The sequence below is a fragment of the Orbilia oligospora genome, assembly GCF_000225545.1.
Source record: "Orbilia oligospora ATCC 24927 unplaced genomic scaffold scaffold00188, whole genome shotgun sequence".
In the NCBI taxonomy this organism is placed as follows: Eukaryota; Fungi; Ascomycota; class Orbiliomycetes; order Orbiliales; family Orbiliaceae; genus Orbilia; species Orbilia oligospora.
In genome coordinates this window covers 102546-123597 of record NW_011645745.1, presented here as the reverse complement: position 1 = coordinate 123597, position 21052 = coordinate 102546, and the positions used below count along the sequence as shown (strand labels likewise).

General features: G+C 46.5%; 6 protein-coding genes across 6 annotated transcripts; 2 read left to right on the top strand and 4 right to left on the bottom strand.

Annotated features, from left to right (window-relative positions):
• Positions 1-463: 463 nt before the first annotated feature.
• On the bottom strand, positions 464-919 carry AOL_s00188g52 (uncharacterized protein; the record flags this gene model as incomplete). The annotated part of the gene is made up of 1 exon (XM_011128301.1): positions 464-919. One exon carries the CDS (start codon positions 917-919, stop codon positions 464-466), a length of 456 nt encoding a protein of 151 aa, XP_011126603.1.
• Positions 920-1747: 828 nt separating this feature from the next.
• Positions 1748-3860, top strand: AOL_s00188g51 (uncharacterized protein; the record flags this gene model as incomplete). The annotated part of the gene is made up of 4 exons (XM_011128300.1): positions 1748-2752; positions 2811-2915; positions 2979-3104; positions 3165-3860. The coding sequence occupies 4 exons, from the start codon at positions 1748-1750 to the stop codon at positions 3858-3860; spliced, it is 1932 nt and encodes a 643-aa protein (XP_011126602.1).
• Positions 3861-4641: 781 nt separating this feature from the next.
• On the top strand, positions 4642-5514 carry AOL_s00188g50 (uncharacterized protein; the record flags this gene model as incomplete). The annotated part of the gene is made up of 3 exons (XM_011128299.1): positions 4642-4846; positions 4964-5283; positions 5425-5514. 3 exons carry the CDS (start codon positions 4642-4644, stop codon positions 5512-5514), a joined length of 615 nt encoding a protein of 204 aa, XP_011126601.1.
• Positions 5515-6251: 737 nt separating this feature from the next.
• Positions 6252-9983, bottom strand: AOL_s00188g49 (uncharacterized protein; the record flags this gene model as incomplete). Its single annotated transcript, XM_011128298.1, has 9 exons — positions 6252-6416; positions 6485-6660; positions 6724-8920; positions 8977-8994; positions 9070-9117; positions 9221-9361; positions 9438-9488; positions 9560-9697; positions 9765-9983. The coding sequence occupies 9 exons, from the start codon at positions 9981-9983 to the stop codon at positions 6252-6254; spliced, it is 3153 nt and encodes a 1050-aa protein (XP_011126600.1).
• A 3422-nt stretch (positions 9984-13405) lies between these two features.
• Positions 13406-15030, bottom strand: AOL_s00188g48 (uncharacterized protein; the record flags this gene model as incomplete). The annotated part of the gene is made up of 2 exons (XM_011128297.1): positions 13406-14886; positions 15018-15030. The coding sequence occupies 2 exons, from the start codon at positions 15028-15030 to the stop codon at positions 13406-13408; spliced, it is 1494 nt and encodes a 497-aa protein (XP_011126599.1).
• Positions 15031-17210: 2180 nt separating this feature from the next.
• Positions 17211-19666, bottom strand: AOL_s00188g47 (uncharacterized protein; the record flags this gene model as incomplete). The annotated part of the gene is made up of 3 exons (XM_011128296.1): positions 17211-17457; positions 17528-19342; positions 19434-19666. The coding sequence occupies 3 exons, from the start codon at positions 19664-19666 to the stop codon at positions 17211-17213; spliced, it is 2295 nt and encodes a 764-aa protein (XP_011126598.1).
• Positions 19667-21052: the final 1386 nt, after the last annotated feature.

Here is a 21052-nt window from a genome sequence, read left to right as displayed (position 1 = left end):
ATGCCTTTCTGTTGTATATATTCACCCTTTTCTCTTGCCTTCCGTTCCTCTCTTTGATATTTTTTGATGTTTTTTTTATGATACCACGGATGTTTTATGGATTTGGGGGCCTTATGATGGAAAAAAAAAAAAAAGGGACCACAGAGATAGACAAAAGCTAGATTTCAAGATTATCTGGCAATAGTCTTATTAAATTAAATCAAAAAACGCTTGATGCGGCATCAGTATCTTCTTCCTTGCCTTCTTCTTCTTCTCGATAAGCCCTCATTAAAAATTAAATCTATTCGAAACCCAAGTGTTGTAGACCTGGATTCTGATGAGATACTATAGACATGTGACATCGGGATAGATATACGCATTCCGTACTGAAGGGGAAATTTGCTCCCCCTCTTTCCGGCCAAAATATGTACCAGAAGGGCAGTTTATGTCATGATCGGATTCCGCCATGATAATAAAACACCTTCTATCGCAACTCGAGCTCCATAGTCTCATTCAGCATCCTAATCGTATCATCATATTCATCAAATGTTATAGCCAGTGTGTCCCAATCGGATGGTTTCATGACAGTAGTGGACCTGGGCAATCTGCTGATTTCTCGACGCCACTCGACGAAACAAAGATGCTTCACAATGGTATGCTCCATGCCCAGACGGGTAGCAGCCGTGTTTAAGAAACGGACGGTATTGTCGATACGGGTTTGCGAGAAAGTCTTTGGGAACCTTTGAGTCCGGGCGGGTGCGCCGCCGGCACTGGGCTGCAGGATGGGGGCAGTCTCGTCACTAAAGGCGTGTCGGAGCTTCGAGCGAAGGCCATAGCGAGCCGGGGAGGAGTATTGAACTGCACGCAGGCCTGCCCGGAGAAGATTGCGGTAGGCGTGGATGACGGCCTGGCGCGAGGGCGGCGAGAGAGGAGCGATCATTGGGCCGGGCTGGGCTGAGAGGTTTCTGCTGGTCAGAAATTCTCTTCGTTTCTGCAGGCAGGATTAATATGTCTTAGTAATCTAACCAACATCGAACAATCGATATCACCAATTGCAACGTGACCGTCATCATCGCCAGCAGTCTCCGCTGCTTTTGTATACTCGAGTTACCCGAGATTATAGACCGGTTGCGTCTGAATTCGAATTCGAAAGCAATCCGCCTCGATTCGGGTGGTCCAATCATCCAGCTGGCACATCGCGCTGCCTCGGGCAAACAGCTAGTTCCAGGTCCTCTTTTCTTCCTCTGATTTGTGTCTGCTTCTTCTTCTTTTTCTACTTTCTTGCCTGCCAACTTTGCATCCAGCCATCGCCATTTTTAACATCATTCGTACCCGTCGGTCGGTCGGTTCTGATTTCTTTTCTGTGGTTTCGTTGTAATCCTTCATTGTTCTTCTAGTTCTAAATCCCATCCTTTAATCCTTTAAAGGTATGTCGTATGGATGCCGGGTATACGGTGCTGCCGTGCCGTGTGGTTCTGCTGGAGTTTGCACACCGTTGAAGCTAACAAGGACGCAGGTACCCAGCAGCGAAGCTTGAAGCACCAGGGTATCCTCAGAACCCACAGCACAGCATTAGGAACATAGTCGTGTATCGCTTCAAAGAAATAAATCAAGCTACCAGCTACCGAAAGGCGGCGACGGGAAAGCCCCTTTCCACGGCCGACCTAAGATCTCTTCCTCCCTTTCATCCCATCCGTTTAATTACTTTCCTAGACATCGAACCAGAAATCCAGGCGCGGCGTGCTTTGGAGCCGCCCCCTTCGGCTTCATGAGTGGGATCGAAGTCCTCACCAACTTCTTCGAGAACATCCGTCCGAGGTACTCCTGGTCTTCTTCCGAAACAGCCGCTAGTAATTCACATGCCCTTTCTACACCATCTTCGCCGTCTCGTGCTTCGGCTTTAAACGATGAGATCCACTCCGATGCGACGTTGGCATCTCCTCCTACATCTCCCTTGCATGGATTAGAGGCGTCCGAGTATGATTGTGGTGTCTACACGGATGCTGAAGATGAGGATGATGATAGTGAGAGTGAAGCCGGTAATGTGACTTCGCGAGCTAGTAATAGTGTCATCGGGGACGCGGTTATCGCTGCTTCTGCTGCTTCTGCTGTCGCGTTGGAGACCCCTGACGCGACAGTTAGGCTCGCAAGTCCTCCTATCGTGCCACCATCCGAGTCTCCCTCGAGTGTCAGTGTATCAGAAGAAACACTAGTCACAGAGCAGGCTGGTTCTTCTACAGTAGAAATTGTTCCGACTGCTGAAACTAGGACGTCCTCAGATGATACCCCGATTGCTGTCAGTCTCGCAATTCCAGAGGATGACGGCCATAGCGTTCTTCGAGAAAAGCTCTTGGAGATCCAAAGGTCTGGTCTGACGGAACGGGAACGGGCTCAAAGGATGCATCTGCTCATGACGGAAGGTTATCTCAGGCGGACAGGCCAACGGGCATCAGTCTCACCGGCAGGCTCTCGACCTCGTAGCATGGTAGAAGGAGATCCTTTCAGCATCGCAGAGGAAGACATGGAACCCTCGTATGCTAATGAAGACGAAGGTATCTTTGGATGTGCTCATTATCGCAGGAATGTCAAGTTACAATGCTCGACTTGTGATAAGTGGTATCCGTGCCGCTTTTGCCACGACGATAAAGAGGAGCATGCTCTAATACGAAAGGATACGAAGAATATGCTGTGTATGCCCTGTGGAACTGCGCAACCTGCTGCGCAAACTTGCCGGCAGTGTTCACGGTATGCCGCTTCATACTATTGCGACAAGGTAATAATACAACTGGAACCTTGAACTTCTTAATTCCCTGGCTGACCCTCCGAAACAGTGTAAACTCTGGGATGATGATCCAACTCGAACTATATATCATTGTAACGATTGTGGCATTTGTCGGATCGGCAGAGGGTTAGGGAAGGACTTTTTCCATTGCAAAGTACACATCATCGTCGAAATTCTCTATATACCAGTAATCTAACTTTCTCAAATATATATTTAGAAATGCGGGGTCTGCATGTCTATTGAGCTGGAGGGACAACATCGCTGCATTGAACGAAGTACTGACTGCGACTGTCCCATATGTGGTGAATATTTATTCACATCTGTAAATACCGTCGTCTTCATGGTAGGTCGATTCCTTTCTCTCGGTCCAAATATTTCACCATAATCTAACCGATGTTTGTAGACCTGCGGCCATTCCATTCATCTCGACTGTTACAATGAGCATATGAAAAGCTCGTATAGATGTCCGACATGTGCAAAGAGTGTTTTCAACATGGAAAGTCGATTCCGGTATTTAGACTACGAAATACAGCGCCAACCTCTTCCAGACCCTTACAGATTCTGGCATTGTCATATTATCTGCAACGACTGTTCGGCTAAAAGTGATGTGGCATTCCACTTTCTCGGGCTGAAGTGCGATACTTGCAAGAGCTACAATACCTGCGAGGTCAAATTGATACGTCCTGAAGATGACCCCAACAATACCTCGCCAAGTTCAGTATTGTCACGGAATCTTCTCCCACCGCCCCACCTCATGCCTAACCCTGAAACCGCAGGAACTATTGTTCCCGGAGAGGATGTTGTTGCGGACTTGGCTTCTGTTTTGAGGGAGATAGAAGGGCATGATGTTCGATCCGGGCCTTTGGCTATCAATGGCGTTGATTCAAGCGATGAATCCGACTGCTCCTGTGCGGATGGAGAAGGCGGGTACGATACCGATAGCCTTGACAGTGGTGAAGAATATGACGGAGGCGACGATGACGATGGAGATGAAGGATCACTCGATGGCGACGATGACGGAGATGACGACGAAGATGAAGAACCGGCCTACGACGGACCAGCTCCTGTTGAAATAGTACATTTACCAGGCCATCCTTAACGTTCCGCCTTCATCGCTTTTTACCGCCCTGCCGAGCAGGCCACGAGGGCCCCTGATGATTTTTACGACTTCATTCGCTGGTTTACATCCTTTTATTGTTGACTACTCTCCCCTTTCTTCCATTTCCTTCTCTCTCACTCTCTCTCTCTCTCTGCACAATTAATCGCTAGCATTGCTTGCGCGGGTGGATTTTGATTACTTCCTGTTTTCTTGTTTGGTATTCCGGAGGAGTAGTTCTGATATCCTTTTTTATTTTTTCCATTCGTTCATTGGCAGTTATCTGGGGGGTCGGTTTATACATGAATACAAAAGAAAAAGGGACTAGGTCAAAGGATTGAGCAAAACTTGCAACATAGTCATATGCATACTACGAGTGCTTCTTCTATTCTTCGGCGGCGTTTCCTTTCTTTTCTTTTTAAGAGTCTGGCATACTTTCTAGCGATTCGTGAATGGGTTTTCTTTACAAATTTTAAATTTAACAAAAACGAAAATGGGGATGGGAAGGAAAAGGGGAACTAATTGAATGGTCATCTCACACTATCATGGCGTTTTCGTTCTGTTGTAGTAGTTAGTTACCTTGCATGTACTGGTATCAATTATAATCCGGGCCTTTCCCATTTATGAAACATCGAACGTCAGGTCCAACACAAAGTTCCAAAACGAACGACGGTACTTGGTACTTAGGTCCCGCCCATATTCCTCACCAAACCCTCGTAACATAACCGATTATAACCCGTCGCCCTCAAACCGCCACTTCCAAACTCCTCACAACCCACGGAACATGTCGCGGCCGATCCTCTCCCGCCTGGCCATGGCTGCCAATCGAGCCCAGTTCTCTCGAATATGCGGACTATCACCCCACCGAACCCCGAGTTTGATAACGCGAAGTCGAGCGCCAACGACCATTTTTCGACGGTCGTTAATTGCGGCTCCCAAGGAAGGTGGACCGCCATTACTTCAGCGGAGTGCGAATAGAGAGTTACCTGGTACCTCCAACCCCCCCTCTCTATCATTATCCTTATTCCAGAAATATCCACCCTAGTAATAATAACATTAAATAACAAAATAATAACAATATCACTAAACAATGGATTTTATAATAGACGTTACTCCAAAACGCCGGTACCTAATCCACGTCCCCATCTTCCTAATCTCCATGTACATCGCCGCAAACCTTCTTTTCAACTACCAACGCTCTTCATCATCGGTAGTATCCTCGACGTTGTACGCTTTAAGAGTCAACCCGGAGGCGAGGGAGATCTTGGGTGATGAGATCTCCTTCAAAGCGAAGACTATCCCTTGGATTCATGGTACTATGGATCAATTACACGGCAAGATTGATATTTCTTATAAAGTTAAGGGTAGTAAAGGGGAAGGAACGGTCCATTTTTTTAGTTTGAGAGAGGGCGGCAGGGCGGGGAAGGTAAATATATATCTTTTTTTTATCATTATTATTCTTCTGCTTATTCCTTTCTTGTTATTCCTTTCTATTACCATTTTACCTATATATGATAATATATCGTCGAGAAAGTTGATACTAACGGCATCTGTATCGTACAATTAGTTCAAAACAAAAAAATGGGCATTGGAACTTCCGGATGGTGGAGTGTTGAACCTGCTGGTCGATGATAATGTTTTGGAGGATGAACCGTAGGAATATGGCGAGAGAGGAAAAGAAATAAATAAACCATACCCTGAGGTAGATTTATACCACCAACGAGAAATTCAGATATATCGTTTGAATGGTTGAGATATATCATCGTTTTCCATCTCCGCTAAATATCGAGATGAGGTTCCGATGATCTTTTGTACATATATACTCCCAAAAACCAAAGCATGAGCCTAGTACATAAAAACGTTGAATGTATACGTATAGGTATGTATACATATATGCCCCGATAGAGCCAAACGGAGGACTTTACCTGGTGCATCGTTATAGACATACTATATATATTCCCACCCCCTAAAACTCTTTCCTCTTCTTTCAAAAAAGAGTTAAGCAGGGTTGAGAATCTTTGTCGCTTGTTTTCCTTTTGTCCCCCACCATTCACCCAATTCTTGAATAAAGAGGCGCACCTTTTTATACTATGCACATATATGACCCTTTTTAGATCATGTGATTCATCATCATCGGACGAGATAAGAAAGGGGAAGGGGAAATGGGTAAGGGGGAAAGTCATAAAAACACTATCATCTAGTCTATCATACGGTGTTTTCGCATTATGCCAATTCCTGTGCTCAAAAAGAAAAAAGTAAAAATGCCAACCAAAGGAAATCCAGCGGAGATAAAAAGAAAACGTACTAATAACATCATTTTTAAACAAAGGGCCTGCACAATGAACTAATCCTCCGGGAAAAAGAAAGAAAGAAAGAATTGAGGAACGTTGGGGATCACATATCAATTGTTTCATTAAACCTCAGTATCCCTTCTCTTATGAAAACGCCATCAACCAAATTTGTAAGGGCTGCGGGGTGAACCGAAGCGTTACCAATAACCTGAGATATCAAGACCAACCCTTCAGCTTTAACGCTGTGCGTTAGAGCCAGAACCATTTCCTACCAAGAAAAAGTTAGCTGTTATGGAGTCCGGTCATTTATGATATATCCGGGATAATTTGACTTACCAATAGCCTCGCAGAGCATATTAACCCCATAAGATTATTGTTTTTTGCCAAACGCACGGCCTCTTTTGTCGACATTGGGGAAACGCTTCTGTACTTGACGAGTTCTGGATCGGAAGGTGAATAATTGGCGGAAGCGAGATCAATTTCGCTGAGGCCGTTGCAGAAGAATACAGGATCTAGATTGTTTCTCATCAGCATTATTGTCACTACAGCCGAAGGGATAATGTAATATGGCATACAGTTTGGCTGCTTCCAGTTCAAGGCTGTGCAGACACTGGCTTCAAAAGCGGAAAACATGATGGACCTGGCAGCCTCCGATGCATTATCCCTAACCTCCCTAGCATGGTGGAAAACTGTGTTAAGTATCGCGTCCACGTATCTGTTTGGATCCGAAACAGCCGAGAGATTTTTTTCCTTGATCTCGATCTCGTTCGGATATAAAACGTGAAGGTTTAAGTTGATATCGATTGGCAGCAGTGATAGAGCCTCCCCTAGGGACAAAAACGAGCCCTGTAACTTTTGGTAGAGGTCTTCGAACGAAGCGAAGGCAAGGATACTCTCCTTGATACTCTCCTCAGACTGTCGGTTGATATTGGACCCAATAATTTTGAATTGCTCGAAGCTAAGGGAACAGATCGGAACGGAGATACCAGCGTACTGAACTGTCCATGTGGGAAATAGCACAGGAACTTCGTCTCTAGTGACTTGGACGAACAGTCGGACATAGTCTCCGGAGAGGGAAGACCCGGTAATTAACGGTCGTGAATCAAACTGACTTGTAGCCTTCCAGTATGGTGCAAAATGGGCAATCTCTAGAGGGGTGCCTCCGAACGGTTTGATAATTTGGAAGTCAAAAGAAAGCTGACCAATAACTCGGGATCTAGAGTCATGAAGCGGTAGGACGCAATGACCGCTACTATTTGCATTGTTAAAGATCTGGGACAGAGCAACGGTCCTGGCGATCATCTTGGTGCCAAAAGTGGGGAAGATATCAAAATCGATAGCGAAGGCCTCGAGCGAATCGATCTGGAATGATACAACCTTCGCATCGTCTGCAAGCGGTAAGAGCATGTTTTTCGAGATGACATCGGAAGATTTTGAGGATACTGTCAACCGCGAAGCAGGGTACTTTCCTTGTTGGTAGAAAAATATAGCATCCGAATTCTTTTCCGCAAATGTAAGCTGAACGAAGGTCTTCTTATCCAAGAAATTGTGCCCATATCTTCGAAGTGGAAGTATCGGAGGCGGCAAAGCGAGGTCAGGGATGCCATCTGCATCTAGTATCATATGCGCACTCGACTGCGTCGATGCAGGCGAGGGTCTGATAAGTGGTGGTTCTATTGGGTCCACACCGAGGATCCCCCCTGCATCGAATAGGATCTTCATACACTCTAGGTGCCCTTCCCATGCAGAGTAGTACAAAGCCGAGAGGTTTTTCTCGTCTAAAAGGTCAAGGCGTGCTCCCGCATTCAGAAGAATCCTGAGGTTTTCTGTATTTCCTTCGCTTGCGGCATGGACCATCGGCGTCCATCCGTTCAACTTATCGAACTCGTTAAGATTAGCACCGAAGGACTGGAGTGTTACCAATAAAGAAGAGGCATTCCTTCGTCTGGCGACATGATGCTGTGGGTAAAGACCCTCAGCATCGGGGAGTATTTGAGCACTGTTCCTCAGCAAGGCTTCTGCGATTTCGACTAAACCGTGTTGGCAAGCCAAGTTCAACGGTATATAATCTCTTTCACTTGCCGGGTTAATCCGCGCCTTGTGTTTAATCAACACCTCAATACTCGATAGCTGATGATGATGAAGAGCATGAATCAGGGGGGTGAAGTTATCTAGATCCATGCTATCTAGTGTCTTGGGGTTAGCCGTCAGTAGGGCTTCGAGAATATCAACGTGGCCGTGCATCGCTGCATAATGCAAGGGTAGTCTCCCGTAAGCATCAGATTGCCCAACATCCACGCCAGCGGTGAGGAGAACCCTAGTGATTGATAGTTTTCCGGCATTCGCCGCTTCGTGAAGGGCATTTCTCTCATTGATCTCATCCTTCGCCTTGAGATTGACGCAATTAGATACCAATAGAGCCTCTAGACACTCCTTAGATGCCTCCCCAATACTAGACAAGAATACGCGTGTTAATGTTTCCCTCCCTGTCGGCGTGGATTCTACGGCCTTGATGGTTTCAGAGAGCAGTGAGGCGTTTCCAGAGGAGATTGCCCGCGATAACTCTGCTTGCGCATCAGTGTATGCTGTTTCCACGTCGCTATTCCCGCCCGAGTAAGCGTCTCTGTTAAACGTAATGCTCTCGCCTTCTGCCCAAGCTTCAAGCTCCAACAAGCCTGTTGTCGCCCTATCGGATAATTCGCTTATAACATCTCGGTTGAAACAGGGTTGTACTTCGACAGCTCTTGAAAGGTAGAGCTCCTTGGTTCGTGACTATATCGATAATATAAGCTCTAAACGATCGGCCAGATAAATAAAAATGAGCCTACCTTGGAGGATTTATCCCACTGTAATCATCAAAAACCCCTTAGGATCAATGTCCATTTTCTTCTCGAGTGGAATGCAAACAAGTTGTGGAATACCTTCTTTAATATTTTCGAGAAGCCTGTTGCATTTAACTCCACGAATTGCTACAAACAACACAAATTGTTGTTAGCATTGTCATCATGAAAGGAACAGCACAAGCTTTTAGGCTACACCCGGAAATAGTTGAAAGGAGCAGGGTCATAGTACCTGCAACTTATTCAAGTCGACCCCAAATTGGTGGAATCCTTCTTGTAGAGTCACTAACATTGTCGAACTTTTCGCAGCCGCATCTGTTCTCGATTGAATTGCATCTTTCTTCTCGATCAACGTCCGGAGTCGCACCGTTAACTAAAATAACTTGAGCATTAAAATCCTGGCTGATTTGTCATGTATATAATTGCAACCCAGATATTTTCGACTTTACCTCGTCTTGTTTCTGAAGGTAGAATGCATTGACTTTCTCGATCTCACGGTCCTGAGAACTATCGTTAACTCTAGCTCCGGTTCAGAGTACAAATTATAGCGCAGCGGCTGACGAGGTCTTACAAGTCGAAAGAAAAAGGTGGTTTTATTCGCGTGGAGCGCAGCTTGGGGGTCGTTGAGGATCTCGCCTTCCGGTGTTCGAATTGGCAAGCTGGTCCCTGAACGGATGCTTCTCGAGCTGGAGGCTAGCTGTTTGATCAACTGTGAAGGTAAACGGGGAAAACGTCAGCACTCCGTTGGAATAAGGGTAAAATTTGCGTAAAGAGACCGCTCGAAGCTGTAAGGCAATCGCAAAAAAGCAGTCTTGCTGGGTACGGATTGTCGATTGTTGGATTACAACCTTTTTCAGGCCTTTATAATTAACGAAGCTTGCCGCATACTCGGGTATGTCTAGCTGTCGCTTTTGGAGATGCTTGCCGAACTTCCTAAATACCCAAAGATCCAAAAGGATACTAATCAGTCTGACACGTTCTGAGAGCTTCTGCATCGACGCAGCAACACATTTTACGGGAGGAATGAAGAGCGGAAGGGTTGGGAGGCTCCTGAAAGTGATATCGATGATACCCCATCAATGCTATAGAACGTGAACAAGGGAATGTTCTGATGGAACCCTTGGCTCTAGTGAATGTAGGCCGTTTGAAATAGCTTTTGACGGGTGAAACATCCCGGCCAGTGGTTGATGGGAGGTGAAGAGGTCGGTATCCTACATTTTGGCAAAAGATGGTTAAAGAAAATTAGAGGCGAGAAGGGAAGGTGTGTCTGTGTGTGGTGCCGGGACTTTGGTGAGTGTGTGCGGGCCTTTCGCGAATGAGGGATCCAATGATGGAAAGCGACAGCGGGGACACTGATATATCCTTTTTTTGTTTGTATGTTCGGTGCGGGTTGAACGTCAAGAAATCCGATTGAGCCCCATGTGTGACATAGCAAAAGATGATTCGAGGAATGTTGATCAAGGCGCTCTTTGCAGTTGATTTAGGAAACGAGAGTATGTATGCACTGATCAGTCGGCCTTGGTCTATTTAGAAAAGAGAGAGTTGCGATTGGAGAGAGGGGCTTTTCAAAATTCACAAAGGTATTAGGATGATAAAGTGGAAGTGGGAGGTGGGCTGTACTCGAAGGTGCTTATTGGACGACGTCTCAGACTTGAAAGAAAAGAACAACAGGGAAAATATGTAATGGTTAACAAGGTCTGTGGCGACTGTACCCAAATGGGCTCCTGGCTGTTTGGAGCTTTTGAAACTTCTCGGTTGGCCAAGGGCAGAGGCTTTCCGAACTGTGTCAGGGTTGACTGACTGGTGAATGAGGGGCTGATATTTGGCACCAGAGAGTGGGTCACCTGCAGCTCTTGATGCTGGGATCCTCCTGCAGGATTAGAACAACCGTTCGGGACCTAGTTTCCACGCCTGCCGCAAAAAAACTCAGAAGCGTTCTGCATTTACAGCGTGGGACGGTCAGCATGGGAAATGCGGCAGATGAGGACGAGAGGTTGCATATTAAATGACGATAAACGAATCACAGCGGTGTGGTTTAAACGCGATATGCCAGGCCCCCGTACTTACCTGGATATGATATTGAGAGGCCGGGGATGCCCAGAATGGGTAGCAATATGCTGAAGAATGGTGTGCCGGCGAAGATTGGGGTGGAGGGTGCAGGCTCGAGAATGGAAATAGGCTGCAGGTGGGCAACCTCAGATGCAAGATCGATGATCTGGGATCTGGCGGGGGGCGGCGGCCGGGCTCGTATTCGGGGCTTCTTTGTCCTCGGACACAAGCGCGCGTAGAATATGCAGTCCCTTTGGAGCAAGAGGACCCGGAAGAGGAGGCAGGATCAAATTCGAAAGGAAAATGGACCGAGCGGAGCTGGTGTCTTTTTCTTTCTTCTTCTTCTTCTTCTTCTTTCTTTCTTTCAATGTGGATTTGGGAATCGAGGGTCCTCGAGAGATGTATATAGACACAGGCGAACCGGATAGGACGATGCAACAGCAACAGAGAGAGAGCCGGTAGAACCTGCTTGAAGCAGACAGAAGAGTAAGTAAGTAAGTAATCCAACCAGCTAGTAGATAAGTAACCACTTGGAGTATATATACTGTCTTCCTACCTGGTGGAAAGAGAGGGAGCGATCGAAACGCCGGAGCGGAGAAGGGAGCCGAGAGGGGCAGCAGCACCGGGACAATGTCGACAGCTGTCGCCCACAGGTTAACGGTTGGGATATTAAACGACGAGTCGACCCGCGCACGTATATGTATCGCTTAGATCAGGTCAACTTTTAACCCGGATACCAGAGTTCTGGGATATCCTGGTAGTCTGTATGTGATTCCTAAAATCAAATCGAAGGTTGTTCTTGATTGTCCGAAATAACTCGATCAATTTAGTTCAATTCACTTCAGTTCAACTAATCCCAGGTAATTCGATTCTGAAGTAGACAAGGTAGAATCGAAGTAACAATATAATCAAAAAAAAAAAATCAAAAAAAAATCAAAAAAATGCAATTGCTGGCTAGCTCAGGCCAGAAAAGAATTCAATCGGTCCTTCTTCCTTACATGATTCGGGTTGTATAGGGCCCTTCCAGCTGTTGACCACCCCCGGGGAGCCGGAGATCAATTAATTGCAGGCACTTGGTTTGATTTCGTATGCACGTAAACTTATATCAAAGAATAGGAAGGAGAAGCGCAGCCCGATGGAGCCCTCTCAACTGCCGGCGATGTTGTTGCGTTTTGAGGTTGGACCCAGTCAAAAACTTGGCGTGGAGCACTCCAATCAGGCCGCCTCGTCCGAAAACGTGCCCTCCAGGGCTGCCGCTCTACACTTTGCGCTAGACTCTGTCCGTCCTAGTGTGCTTGGGGGGAGACCAGTGATACCAAGCTATCACGGATGTACGAATAGAACCCCCAGGGCACTGGAAGCTTGTCCCGCATCAATCTGGAGCGGCCTTCTCCGCGGTGCGGTACGGTGCATGTGTTACTTTCGCATTTTGGATCGCATTTACTTACGTACTTCTTATATATATACATACTTAGTACATACTTATATATATATGGTCTAACGGGAATGGGTCAAGGTATCGGCACATTATAAGTAGTTACATGCAGACACTAGTTAGAAGAAAGTTGGTGAGTTTGTGGAAAGTCTCGAGGTATAGCCGGAAAGTAAAAACGCAGGTGACCATTGCATGAGCAAGGCCATCCACGAATAATACATTAGAGGTTCAATTGACGGTTAAGTAAATAACTGAGTACTTAAGTAGGTAAGTAAGTGGTCGTAGCACAGGAACGAAACAGAAAAAGAAAAAGAAAGAGAGAACGAAAAGAAAAAAAAGTCGGTAACAGCATCGGATATAAAACGACCAAAAACGACAATGATGCCAATGACGTCCCACATAATTCCTCCCAATATACCCGGGGAAAATAACAAACAAAAATAAAAATAAAGATAATGGTAAAAAAAAAAAAAAAAGAGGGGTTTAATATGGACAGATGAATCAGCTATGCAAAAGACGAGAAGTCCTATATTTTATAAGCATGGGACCAAAGGTGAAGAGAAGATGAAGAAAAACTCCGTAACAAAGGGAAACGAAACTGAACCTGACCAAAGAGGTTCGCCAATCCCAGATTATGCTATGAATGATTAGACGTGGGAGGTAACGCAATTAGAACAACATTAACGTATGCGTGTCATGCCATTGAGCAATACCTCGAAGAAAAGAAATTCCTGCCCTAGCTCGGTTCATATGTGCGTGGTATCGGCCGATGGACGAAAAGCACCAAATGGAGAAGAGGAAGAAAAGAGAAGAAGAAAGAAAAGGAATAAGGAATAAGGAATAAGGAAAAAGAAAAGGAAAAGGTAAAGGAAAAGAAAAAACAAAAAGAAAAAGAAAGGAACTCATTTTCAAGCAAACAGCACAACTAGTGTTTTAAAAGTTCTGTGCAATTCCGCTGGTCCCTTGACGTGGCATCTGGGCATAATGTGTATCAGGGGGGTTTTCAATCCTGGTATTCCTCCGAGCCCCAACTTGTTGGATCATAGGTGGCTGATGGTACCCCTGCTCAGGCGCGTGTTCATGGTAATCGTAATCCCCAGCATATGGGTTTGCTACGTCGTTATAGTAGTCATTCCCATCCGACACATATGTGTTCCTATGACCATTGTTTCCGGGAACATCGTGTGCACCGCTGTCTTCAGATTGGCGAGTGGCATTGGTGTAACGAGAGGAAGCAACGGAGTCACCTCGATGAAGACCGTCGTCCAATTCACTCGGCCCAGTAGTGGCTGGTGCCCCAATGGTACTTGAATCGGCAGTGCTAGGTCGGTTTGTCGGGCTGGAAAGAAGTGGGGAATGGGAATGGCGATCGCGGTTCTTCGCTTCGTCTTCCAGGTGAGCAGCGCCAAGAACTGCGGCCCCCGTTACTCCTGCAGCGACAGGAATCGCACCAGCTGCTGCCGGTGGTGAGCCATAGAGCTCTGGTTGTTGCGGGGCTGCATATTGTTGCCCACCATTGGTAGGTGCACCGGAATAATTTGCATTTCCATATCCTCCAGCTCCAGCCGTGTTTGATGTTGTAGCGGTTGCTGACAATGGAGCAGATGCTTTACGGCCCCCTGCGGTGTTTCCCCATCCACGGTAACCGGCCTCCATCTCGGCCATGTCGCCTTCATGACTCGCTCCACCAGCAGCGGCCAATGCTGAGGGCCCTGGGCCTGATGTGTCATTGTTAGGATTATAGCCATACTCCTCAACCTCCTTTCTACGCTCTTCCGCGTTATCCTTGCGTTTCTTATGCCTTCTCCAGATGAAAAGCGCAACAAAGGCGAAAAGAATCACACCAAAGATCGGGATTATGATCGCAATAGCGATCTTCGCCGGCTGGCTAAGGCCGCCTCCGCCGGTAGAAGGGATCGCGGTCGCAGAGATCGTAGAAGAAGTTGAAGAAGATATTTGAGTCGAGCTGCTTGGGGGGCTGGTGGTTGACCTGTCCGTATTAACCGATGTTGTGGTGATTGTGATGGTTGTGTCGGCCGAGGTTGACGGTGTGACAGTGATAACCGTGACCCCAGGTGTTGATGTAGACTCCTGTTCGGTTGTGGACGTCTCTTCCTCGGTAGTTGGTGTAGGTTCCGGTCCCGATTCTGTTGTAGACGAAGGCTCCTCCGTTGTTGATGTGGGTTCCTCTGTTGTCGATGTGGATTCCGGTACTGGATCCGAAGTGGGTGTGGTTTCGACGGGAGTACTAGTTGGGGGTTCGGATGTGGGTTCCGGTGTGGGAGTGGTGGTTTCCTCTTCTGAAGTTGTAGTGGTTCCTTCCGGTGGAGGAGTTGAAGTCTCGGTGAGTTCGGTTGTGCTAGAAACGGTTTCCCCTGGTAATGTCGGATCCGCTGTAGGAACCGATGATGAAGCTATAGGACCATAATGAAAAAGAGAATAAAGGGTTAGTCTGCCGTCGCTCTACGATTAAAGTTGTTGAGGCGCCAAAAGTTGAAGGTTCAGAGAAGAGGGAAAGGGGGTTTTTTGAATTTGTTCGTATTACCTGTATCGGACATTTTTTTGAACTATTACGCCTTAAAGACGTTATATTAAGGATTTAGATATAGAATTTGTATTTAACGGTTGCAATCCGAGCGGTTCCGAGAGTGCTTTGACGGATTTGCGAGTATTTATTTAAATTCGGGCTGAATGTTGTATGTGTGCGTGTGTGCGTGCGAGTTGTGGTGAGAGGAAGGAGAGAGAATTGAATCAACAACAACTGAATGTGTCGATTCGAAGAAATAGGCAGGTAAGTACTTCGGTAAGTAGGTAAGTAAGTAGGTTCCTCTTAATTAATTAATGATTTTGACGAAAGAACCGGTGAAGACAAATGCAACTGATTGAACGGAATACAATTGATGGTGAGAGGGTAGGAAAAGGGGCGAAGAGATGTCGAGGTGAGAAGACTTGCGATCAGTCAAATATGTAGAAGAGCAAATTGGAGCTGCAGTCGGATCAAAACAGAACAGCGCATCAGCAGTAACAGCAGCAGCCGTAAAGTAGCAGCGGCAGCGTGCACAGCCTTATACTAAACGGTCGCAGCGGTTGAGAAAAACGCGAATTTTGACGGAAGTTGGGTGTGTCCGAGTTTGGTTTGGCTGTGAGTTAGATTAAATTACTACAGAACAAAACAGAACAGAACGGCCCACAACCTAAGACCTGGTATGTATGGAAGAGGGAATTTGAAGGCTCAAGATTAAGCAGAGGGAAGGAAGGGAGGGGGGGAAGAAAAAAGGGAAGGAGGTTTTCTTTAGGATCTCCGTGAGAGGAAGATTTTGAAGACAATGTGGGTGGATGATGGGAGATGGGAGATGGGAGATGGTGAGATGAATGATGAATGATGAATGATGATTGAATGGTCACAGCGTACGGGTGGGATAAAAAAATGGTAAATGCTACATCAAAACATCCCTGTCAAACTACTCCTACTGAGAATCAGAAATAGAACATCCAAGCAAGCCAATTTTAATTATCAACCACGAGCCGCCCTCGCTCGCCATCCTGGAGGTAAGTACTGGAATACAAGCATTGTATGCTAGTTAAGTCCTCGAGTCAGTAAGTAAGTGCGAAGTAAGGGTATCGGACATCATTGCATCGTACCTGCAGCATTGGCCTCCACTTCCCTCTTTCGATATTCTCCTTCCCAACGAACTCCATCTTCGGAATTCTTGGCTCCGTCAACAATATTAAATATATAAAAATCTTCCGTTTCCCAGGTATACCAGTATTGTATTGGCGCAAATTCCCATATCCATAGTATAATTAAGTAAGTACCTAATACTACTACTAGTATGCATATATACAACATTTCATTAATTCGTAACAAACCCGTCTCACAGTACTACTAATTCCCCCCCCCCCCCCCCCTCGCATTCTACACCATATATCTTAGGTCTCTGCTGACGATTATACGATTTGACGGACGGGTAAGTGTATTGTGCTATGCTTTTTTTAAATATAGGTAAGTACTTAAGTAGTTAATTGTTCTATGTAATATACACGATGGCCACGGATCCTCCCCCCTTCCCCATACTGCATTGCATTTTTTTGGTGGTAGACAAGGGAATCAAAAACAATCGATGTAATTCCATTCATCCGTGGCTTGGAATGATCTCGATCTTTCCCCGTCCATGGCAATATGGAATATGTTAGCAATCCCTCCATCAAGACCATATTATTTATTTTATTATGGCCCTTTGGGTTGGTGGTTGTTAAAGAAACGACAACAGTTGTATAACAGTCAACAGGAGGAAAGGAAATGAAAGGAGAAAGAAAAAGGGAAGAAAAGCGAAAAAGTAAAGGGGAAGGGCCTTTGAGAAGAAAATAATTCTAAAGTGTCCTTAACGAGAGACAGAAGAAATGAAATTACGAGACCTCGAAAATCGATCGTGCCAGCTGATTCGGATTGTGCCGCGAGGGTTCAGAAACAGTCCACAAAACAATTCGCAAGTGATATGTATGCCTTAATATACTCCTTCAGATACGCCAAGATTCCAGCAGAGACGATACGTGCGCATGAGCGAGAGCGAAGGGGTGGGGCTTTCTAGAGGAACAAGAAAATATAAATAAAATAAAAAAGAGAGCATATATGTCAAGAAAATTTAGCAAAAAAACAGGCAGCCCCGAAAGAAGAAAAGAAAAGAAAAGAGGAAGAAAAAGCAGAAGCGTGGCATCGTTATTGAAATGTCAAGCTATTCTAAAGGTTACGCATGTCCCAAGATGGTTTTAAGCTGTTCGTCATGTTCTCAGTCGTTGGTACAACGTCCTGTGGGAGACGGCTGACACGATACGCTCCCGTTCTGCTATGATGTGCAGCGGACAATCCTGTGCGATTGCTTCGGATGCTACCAGTGTCGCTAAAGTTATCACCACCCTCATTCTTGAACTTTCGCGGGGGTGCAAAGTCGAGCCCCGTAAATGCTCCGGATTTGCGCAATTGATGACTGAAGAGGCTGTTAGTTAGGTGACCGTTTTTTTTTTGAGCAGAAATAAAAATGAAATGAAATAACTTACGGGGTAGGCAAAACGCTCAATTCATCGAAGGCGGATGCAAGAGGAGTGTGGGCCCTGATACCAGGCGAATAGGGTTTCACACCTCCCTTACCGCTACCGACTTCAGATTCGGTTCCATTTCTGAATTCCTTTGAGCGAGGAGCAGGGGCGAATGCAATTGGAGAGGCAAATGCGTCATCTCTCAGAAGATGCGGTGTTGGGAGAATTAACAAAGGTTCTTCGGGAAGGGCGTTTTTACGGAGACTCGAAGGGGCGCGGATACCACGCGAGGGCGGTCCGTTATAACGATTACTTTGCGAGGAGTACGACCTTGGTGGCGGTGGACCTCGGTTGCTTGCGGATGACCCTGGACGTGGGCCCGGCCCCTGTTGGAAACGAGGTGGTGCACGTGGTGGAGGTGTCATCGCTCTTCGAGTGGGTGGTTCTGCGAATGGTCGCTGGGGATTGGCATATGTATCATCATAATACTGGTCTTCGTACCCGCCAGCATTGTTGTTGCTGTTGTTGTTGTCCTGGTAGTAATCCCCGTATTCCTGGTTGTATCCGTTCGAATAGTCTTGTTCATAATACCCTTGGTTGTAATCGGTGCTTCGTTCGACTGGGTGGTTGTTGTAACCATCCCCATTGTTAATATGAGTGGGCAATGGTGGGACTGGTTCCTGGGCCTGAGCGTAGTAATCAAGACCACCTGGATTTCCGTCATCGAAATATTCTTTGTAAAACGAACGAATGCGCATGGCACGCTCCTCCGCATCTTCACCTGATTCGGCCGCAGGTGGCAATGGCCGAAATCCGTAGGATAGTCTGCGGGGCTCAAGCCTGTTACCATAGTTGACTTCAAGGCCACCCATCGTGCTCATACGGGCTTGTGGGGGTGCCTGTGCCTGTTGGGGTTCCGGCTCAACCACTTGAGGAAGCGATGCATCTTTATCAGTTTCAGTTCCAAAATTTAATCCTTCGAAAGGAGTCGACGCCTTTTCGTCAAGTTTCAACTGTGGTGGTTTTTGTGTAACGGACTGTGCTTGTAACTCCTGTGCAGCTGGTTGGGTGGACAACTCTGCGGCTTTCTCCGATGGCTTCGAACTGTCTAGCTCGCTAGGGGTGTCAAAGTCAAGATGTGGAAGAAGATGCATGTGGCTTCTTCGCAAATCACCGCCATCTTTGTCGATATAAGAATCTCGTCCCTCAGTTTCCGAAGGGAACAGACCTGGGCCGCGGGAAGTCTGGTTGCTGTGGCTGCGGGAGGCATCGAAAGCTTGTTCAGGTACCTGCAGCTCTGGGACTGCCTTTTGGTTCGAGGGAAGAGAAGCGCCCCTCGCAGGAGGGGGCGCGGAGGTAGCCATTTTGCTGGAGTGTCCGAGAAGATCTGCTGTAAGACTTTCTGTGCTATCTTCATGTTGTCGAATAGAAGCCGTATACAAAGAAGAGTCACGGTTGTTACGTTGTCCAGCGAGCGATGGTGCATTGGAACCGTTTCCATATGGAAGCCGATTCATAGAGTTCGAGGGCTTGTATTTATCGTCGTCAACAACATAGATTTTGGACATCGAATGAAGACTCTCGCGGGAGCCTTGCAGTTCCGGTGGCAGTAAATAAGGAGCAGCGACGTCCATGTCTAGCGACAATTGATTCTTATGCCGTCCTGAAGGGTTACCAGCGCCCCCAAGCCCTCTGCTTTTCTTCCCTCCAGTAGAAGGGTATTCCATGCCAAAGTCCATACTCTTAGTCTTGTCCATCCTGTCCTCGGCCTTGAGTTTGCGCAAATGCCGTTGATGCAATACGATCAAGATAACCAAAGCACCAACTACTGGAATACTGCACCCCAAATGAATTTTTTTGAATGGTTAGTTTACAGTGGGGTTGATTATATTTTCGGGGGGGGGGGATTCTAGAAATGTTAACTTACGCTATACCCAAGACAATTGGCAATGTCATGGTGGAGTTGGTGATAGGTTTCTCGCAACGTGGAGAGGTGTCATCGGGGGCACAGCTGCTGCTTTCTGTTGGAGTAGCCCGTGGGAGGATGAAATCACGAGCCTCCAGGGTCTGTGTCGAGCGCTGCTCATAAGTATTGGGGATCGCAGCAACAGGCTGGCGCTGGGGCGCCCGCCTGTTTGGGTGCTGGTGGTGATGCCTCATTTGGAATTACCACAAATTCGTTTGAAGGTCGAGGAGTTTGCGAATAGGATGTATTTCGGAGTTATTCGAGTAGGGTTTAATGTTGTCCAGGTCTTATATTTCCTTTCCTGGAATTCTTTCTTGCTTTCTTTGGGCTTTCTTTCTTTCTTGCGATATCTACGTCCAGAGGCGAGACGAGGCTAGAGACAAAAAAGGGTCGGATGAGGAAATCGTTGAATAATATCGTTAAAATGGTAGGCGTGTTTTCAAATGAGCGAATGTAGTTGGAAATACACAAAATGCAGTCGCACACAATGCAGCGGCGATACCAAGCGATGAAGACGAAAGAATGAGTGACGAGAACGAAAGAATATCAAGAAATCAATAACGAAAGGGAGGGTGGTTCTTTTTGTCTCTGTGCCTGCGTCTCTTTTCGGTTGGTTCAGCGTGACATGTTTGATTGAAATTGAAGAGAGAGGAAAGGTGAGAGAAGCAAAGAAAAGCAAAGAAAAGCAAAGAAAAACGAAAAGGAAGGGAAGGAAAAAAGAAGGGGAAGGGGGGCTTCGTCGGGGGGCTTGTGTGCATGCGTAACAGAAAGAAAAATTCAGAAGAGCCGTTCCCTCACGATGGGATGGTGCAGCAGCACAGCATCGGTCAGAAGCAAGCCAACGCCTGAAAAGGTGGAAAAGGGGTCGTTCTGAGGGCCAATAATAGGGCGTGGATGCGAGACATCCCGGCCAGGTTCCTTGCATCCTTCTGTTGGAGGCTAGCCTCTGGGCCCAAACTCAATGGCTCCGTCCAATTTCGTTTCGCGAATGCTGCAGGGCAGGCAGCATGGTGTCTGGGTATGACATGAAGTCCTGCAGTGCAGACGCCTGTCATGTCACCATCTGCATCTATGTTTAAGGGACTTACCGAGTTATGTGGTGCGTATGCGAGGTTCAATCCAGATACTGTTGACTTTTGACTTTTGACAGCGACATAAGTGCGTATAGGCACGGGGGATTCTTAGTCAAGCTAAGTAAGTAGGTAGTCGTAAGTGACATGCCCTATGTACGGGGTGAAGCTAGTACCTACGTTAGCCTGCTAACTTAGACCTTGGAAAGCTTGTTAACTAAGTATTTGGGTAAGTATTTAGATAAGTACCTAGGTAATATATGTACACCAGCACTTACTTAGTTAAAGAGTTACTTGATGTGTGTGTAGATGTAGTGTTTAAGATAGACGAGACAAGTTGGGTTGGTTGATTGGTTGGTGATGGTTGATGGGTTGATTGATTTGATTGATTGATTGGTTGATTGGTTGTTGTGATAGGTGTCGAGTTGGAACCGGGTTTGGACCGGGGGAGAAATTTGCATTTTAATTGCCTGCAAAAAAAGGGATGAAGATGGAATTTGAAGGGATTCC